The following is a 6117-nucleotide window of genomic DNA, read 5'->3' on the forward strand; positions in this document are numbered from 1 at the left end:
CCCTCAACTGAATTATGTTATCAATCAATCAAGTTCCTACACTAACCTTCAATACCAAACCCTCTAGCCATCTGTTTCTTCTTGCTCTTTATCTGTTAAATTTGTTCTTTTCAAGCACAGCTATTTGTCCTCCTCATTTCTCCAGTCTCTTGCTTCCCATCCCCCCCACCACTCCCATCCCCAAAGCAGCAGAAAACTATCTCTGCCAGTAAAGCATTTCTTAAACCTCTGAACTTCTCTAAGTCTTTTGTAACTTTCTTATATGACAAGGATCAATTTCTTTGTTGTCTTTCTCTTGAATATGTATTTATGTTCAAAATAATTAGAATAGAAGGGCCACTATAAGGCATTTTACAAGCCAAAAGATGGAAATCTAACAAACCAGGAGGATCTACTAACATTAAAACTACAAACAGTTAGTTTTAAATTTTGTGGGACAGCAATTGAAGCCAAAGGAAAAGCCAGAATGTACGTCCTAGTCTCAGGACTTACCTCAATGTATGCTGGTTCTGTACCAGCAGGTGAGATGTGGGGTTGCCAGTCTTTAGGTGCCTTTGAAAGGTACTTGGAATCTGTTACAACCCATTTGAGCCGGGGCCAACCTAAATCAAACCCAAAATAAAAATTGAATTGCCTAAGCCATCAGGAAAGGAGTTCACAATGAATTGGTCATTTTAAATATCAAGAGACCAAATCACGGTCATTTTTTTTTTTTAACATCTTTATTTGAGTATAACTGTTTTACAATAGTGTGTTAGTTTCTCCTTTACAACAAAGTGAATCAGTTATACATATACATATGTTCCCCATATCTCTTCCCTCTTGCGTCACCCTCCCTCCCACCCTCCCTATCCCACCCCTCTAGGTGGTCACAAAGCACCGAGCTGATCTCCCTGTGCCATGCGGCAGCTTCCCACTAGCTATCTGATTTACATTTGGTAGTGTGTATATGTCCCTGCCACTCTCCAAGGTCATTTTATAATCAAAATATCTTTATTAGTGTTTAGTGATAAATCACCAGACAATTATACCTTCTTTCAAAAGTACAATTGTTCCACATGCTAATTCCAGGCCTTGACATTACCTCAACAACTGGGAGGTCCATTTGGCAGTGGAAGTCCACTGAGGTTAGTGGTCTATCCTCTGTCTCTACATGTAGCATTTAGCTTTAGTGAACAGAGTGGTAGCTTTTCCAACCATCAGCATAAAGGTTAAGGGTGTGGGCTGTACAATCAGACAGATTTGGGTTCAAATCGCTGCTCTGCCATATATTAGCTGTGACTTTGGGCAACTTACTTAACCTCTCTGTGTCTCAGTTTCCTCACCTGTAAAACTGGGATAATAATGGTACCTACTTCATAAGATTGTGAGAATTAAATAAGAAAATATATGTTAAGTACTTAGCTATTATTAAATTAAAACACTAATTAAAGCACTCAGCTTTTTTAACTGATAATTCAGGTACAAATATTACTAACCTTTAAACTGTACAATTTCTCCATTCTGGGTTTTTGGCAATCCCTTTAGACAAACTTCACTGGTAAGAGCTAAGGCAATACCACAGCTTCCCAGCAAGAAGCCAATCTGCTGCCCTCCAGCATCCTGTGGAGAAAAGATAATGAGCAAGGTAGGGGAGTGAACATGAGCATACTGAAGCCCAAAACCTGGCACTTAGTAACACACTGGCACTTGTGTGACACATTCATGGAACCTCCTGATATCTGGCAATTGTCAAAATCCAGTGACAATATGTTCTTCCAAATAATTTCTACAACACAATGATTTCCTGAGTGCAAATCACATTTTATTAATCTGACATTGCTAACGATAAATTCCACCAGCCAAATGTGACCATTTTAGTTAATGGTCAGCAACACTCCTCTTTTAGATTAATCTCAGGAAATGAAATAGAAGTGAACATGGTTAAATTGTCTTGACCTAGCCATACCCCCAAATCCAAAAGCAAAGCAATTCAGGTCAGAACAAAATAAATAATGTAAATGGACACCAAATGTACAAATTTACAATGAAAGTGAATGGATGGTTATACCCAACTCCAGATAGTCCTTATTATTCTATTTTAAAGGAGGTAGATTTAAGCCTTACAGCAATAGCCGAGGAAAAAAACCAAGAGATAGCCTAAAGCATTTCCATTAAAATTTCAACCTAAAAGTATCATTATGAAACCACATAAACATTGCCAACTTAATAATTTAAGAACAACCCTATGATTTCCTGACCAATCTAAAGATACTATACCCATCAACCAGAGTTTCAGGGATGCTACCAATTTTTTTATTCCTTTCAGAAAATAATTTTTTTCTTATAAATCCATAGTCTCCACCATATTTGTCTTCACCATCAACTCCCAATAATAAACTACACGAGAAAATTAGGGTCAAACAGCTCATGGAGAAATCATTCAGTTAAACTTTGACATCTGCCACATATGCTTATTTTAGTAGGACGGATGTGTGGTCAAAGTAAATTCTGTACACCAGAGTAGTAACACAACATTACTGCATTGCCCTTCGACTTAATGGAGGCCCTAAATGTTATGATACAGTTAAAGGAAATCCCTTCACAGAAAGGTTTCACCTATTGTAAATGTGGATTATCTATAGTCTCCGAAGCAAGAGTGGTACTTTTTTTCTTAAGATTTTTTTTTGATGTGGACCATTTTTAAAGTCTTTATTGAATTTGTTACAATATTGTTTCTGTTTTATGTTTTGTTTTTTTGGCCCCGAGGCATGTGGGATCTTAGCTCCCCGACCAGGGATCAAACCCACACCCCCAGCACTGGAAGGCGAAATCTTAACCAGTGCACCACCAGGGAAGTCCCGAGAGTGGTACTGTTTTTGTTGTTGTTGGCTGTACCATGTGGCCTGTGGGTTCCTCGACCAGGGATTGAACCCAGGTCCACGGCACTGAAAGCCCGAGTCTTAACCACTGGACCGCCAGGGAATTCCAGAGTGGTACTCTTTATAAATGGTAATCGTTGAAAAGTCAAGTATGTCCCCATAACTTTTTTTTTTTTTTTTTTTTTTCTGGTACGCGGGCCTCTCACTGTTGTGGCCTCTCCCGTTGCGGAGCACAGGCTCCAGACGCGCAGGCTCAGCGGCCATGGCTCACGGACCCAGCCGCTCCACGGTATGTGGGACCTTCCTGGACCGGGGCACGAACCCGTTTCCCCTGCATCGGCAGGCAGACTCTCAACCACTGCGCCACCAGGGAAGCCCCCCATAACTTTTAAGTGATATATAATACTAAAAAAATTCTATCTTGGTTGAAAACAGGTTATTTTCATGAAACTTATAAATATTCATAAATAAACTTTCTACAATTTTCATGTTTTTAGAAAGTGAAGCTAAGTACTTAAGAAAATGGTCAGACTATTTTTAAATGTTGTAACTGAGTCAACTGATCCAAGAACCCAATGCCTGCCATGTCGCATCAAGCTACACTTCTCTTAAATTCAGCAATGTTACCTTTCTGGTAAGAGGTACCTCTATAGGCACTGGAATCACTTCGGCCAGGAGACATCCATAAAAAGCCACCATAAACATGACTGGATCATTGTTGGGGTAAACCAGGGCTACCTATAATACATAATAACATTCAATACAGAGGAATAAGAGGAGACTAACGCTTTCAATGCCACTAAGTGATAGATTTATATATGACATTTATCATGAACACAATACATCAAACTATTTAATGGTCTAAAGAAAATTAAGTTATTCAGAAGGATGCACAAATCTAAAAAGATCTCTGTCATTCCCATGATTATACCAGGCACAATTCGGGGACTATATTGCAATTCATCATCATCACCATAAGAATTTTTCATTTAATTCTCTTGGTGATTTAGCAGTAAACAACTCACCTTCAGTAGTAAGTTAATTACTTAGAAAACCTAAGGCAATTTACTTTACTGCAGGACTAAAGCAATAAAATTAATGTGATGGATCTCTCTAGATAGACTAACATATTAAAGAATAAGCCTTATATCTCTCAGAAAGAACCTAAAAGAATTGATGGACTCAGTTACCACCTTCGGGCAAACCTAGGGTTTCTTACTTTTTTTTTTTTTTAATTTTGAAAGTTTTATACTCTTTATTTCAGAGATCCCATGGTATTAGGTAAGTCACACAGATACACACACACAGAAATTTTCAAAAGGAAAAACAAATGATATATATTATACACAACTAGGTAAGGGTAGCAGAATCAGGAAAGAGGGTTGCTATGGTGCTTCCCAGAGATCAGCCTGATTTCAATACCACATCTGTTCCGGTGTTTCTTTTTTTTTTTTTTTTTAACATCTTTATTGGAGTATAATTGCTTTACAATCGTGTGTTAGTTTCTGCTTTACAACAAAGTGAATCAGTTATACATACACATAAGTTCCCATATCTCTTCCCTCTTGCGTCTCCCTACCTCCCACCCTCCCTATCCCACCCCTCTAGGTGGTCACAAACCACCTAGCTGATCTCCCTGTGCCACGCGGCTGCTTCCCACTAGCTATCCATCCGATGTTTGGTAGTGTATATATGTCCATGCCACTCTCTCACTTCGTCACAGCTTACCTTTCCCCCTCCCCATATCCTCAAGTCCATGCTCTAGTAGGTCTGTGTTTTATTCCTGTCCTACCCCTAGGCTCTTCATGACATTTTTTTTCTTAGATTCCATATATATGTGTTAGCATACGGCATTTGTTTTTCTCGTTCTGACTTACTTCACTCTGTATGACAGACTCTAGGTCCATCCACCTCACTACAAATAACTCAATTTCGTTTCTTTTTATGTAATATTCCACTGTATATATGTGCCACATCTTCTTTACCCATTCATCTGTTGATGGACACTTAGGTTGCTACCAGGTCCTGGTTATTGTAAATAGAGCTGCAATGAACATTTTGGTACATGACTATTTCTGAATTATGGTTTTCTCAGGATATATGCCCAGTAGTGGGATTGCTGGGTCGTATGGTAGTTCTATTTGCAGTTTTTTAAGGAACCTCCATACTGTTCTCCATGGTGGCTGTATCAATTTACATTCCCACCAACAGTGCAAGAGTGTTCCCTTTCCTCCACATCCTCTCCAGCATTTATTGTTTCTAGATTTTTTGATGATGGCCATTCTGACAGGTGTGAGATGGTATCTCACTGTAGTTTGGATTTGCATTTCTCTAATGATTAATGATGTTGAGCATTCTTTCATGTGTTTGTTGGCAATCTGTATATCTTCTTTGGAGAAATGTGTATTTAGGTCTTCTGCCCATTTTTGGATTGGGTTGTTTGTTTTTTTGTTATTGAGCTGCATGAGTTGCTTCTAAATTTTGGAGATTAATCCTTTGTCAGTTGCTCCATTTGTAAATATTTTCTCCCATTCTGAGGGTTGTCTTTTGGTCTTGTTTATGGTATCCTTTGCTGTGCAAAAGCTTTTAAGTTTCATTAGGTCCCATTTTTAGGTCTTTAACCCATTTTGAGTTTATTCTTGTGTGTGGTGTTAGGGATTGTTCTAATTTCATACTTTTACATGTAGCTGTCCAGTTTTCCCAGCACCACTTATTGAAGAGGCTGTCTTTTCTCCACTGTATATCCTTCCCTCCTTTATCAAAGATAAGGTGACCATATGTGTGTGGGTTTATCTCTGGGCTTTCTATCCTGTTCCATTGATCTATATTTCTGTTTTTGTGCCAGTACCATACTGTCTTGATTACTGTGGCCTTGTAGTATAATCTGAAGTCAGGGGGCCTGATTCCTCCAGCTCCATTTTTCGTTCTCAAGATTGCTTTGGCTATTCGGGGTCTTTTGTGTTTCCATACAAATTGTGAAATTTTTTGTTCTAGTTCTGTAAAAAATGCCAGTGGTAGTTTGATAGGGATTGCATTGAATCTGTAGATTGCTTGGGTATCAGAGTCATTTTCACAATGTTGATTCTTCGAATCCAAGAACATGGTATACCTCTCCATCTATTTGTATCATCTTTAATTTCTTTCATCAGTGTCTTATAATTTTCTGCATACAGGTCTTTTGTCTCCTTAGGTAGGTTTATTCCTAGATAATTTATTCTTTTAGTTGCAGTGGTAAATGGGAGTGTTTTCTTAATTT

General features: G+C 38.5%; 1 protein-coding gene across 9 annotated transcripts in view; it reads right to left on the reverse strand.

Annotated features, from left to right (window-relative positions):
* The window catches only part of DIP2B (disco interacting protein 2 homolog B), a 273451-nt gene that overhangs the window by 69283 nt on the left and 198051 nt on the right, over nt 1-6117 (reverse strand). For all 9 annotated transcript variants that reach the window (XR_003680362.2, XR_003680363.2, XM_055085636.1 and 6 more), the window contains 3 exons: nt 3489-3599; nt 1479-1602; nt 493-602 (listed from right to left, as the gene is read on the reverse strand). Coding sequence is in view for 7 of the 9 variants with exons in the window: in XM_055085636.1 (XP_054941611.1) it covers nt 493-602; nt 1479-1602; nt 3489-3599 (345 nt within the window). In the remaining 2 variants the exon portion in view is untranslated. The remainder of the gene's footprint in view (nt 1-492; nt 603-1478; nt 1603-3488; nt 3600-6117) is intronic.

This window comes from Physeter macrocephalus, chromosome 6 (assembly GCF_002837175.3).
Source record: "Physeter macrocephalus isolate SW-GA chromosome 6, ASM283717v5, whole genome shotgun sequence".
Taxonomy (NCBI): domain Eukaryota; kingdom Metazoa; phylum Chordata; class Mammalia; order Artiodactyla; family Physeteridae; genus Physeter; species Physeter macrocephalus.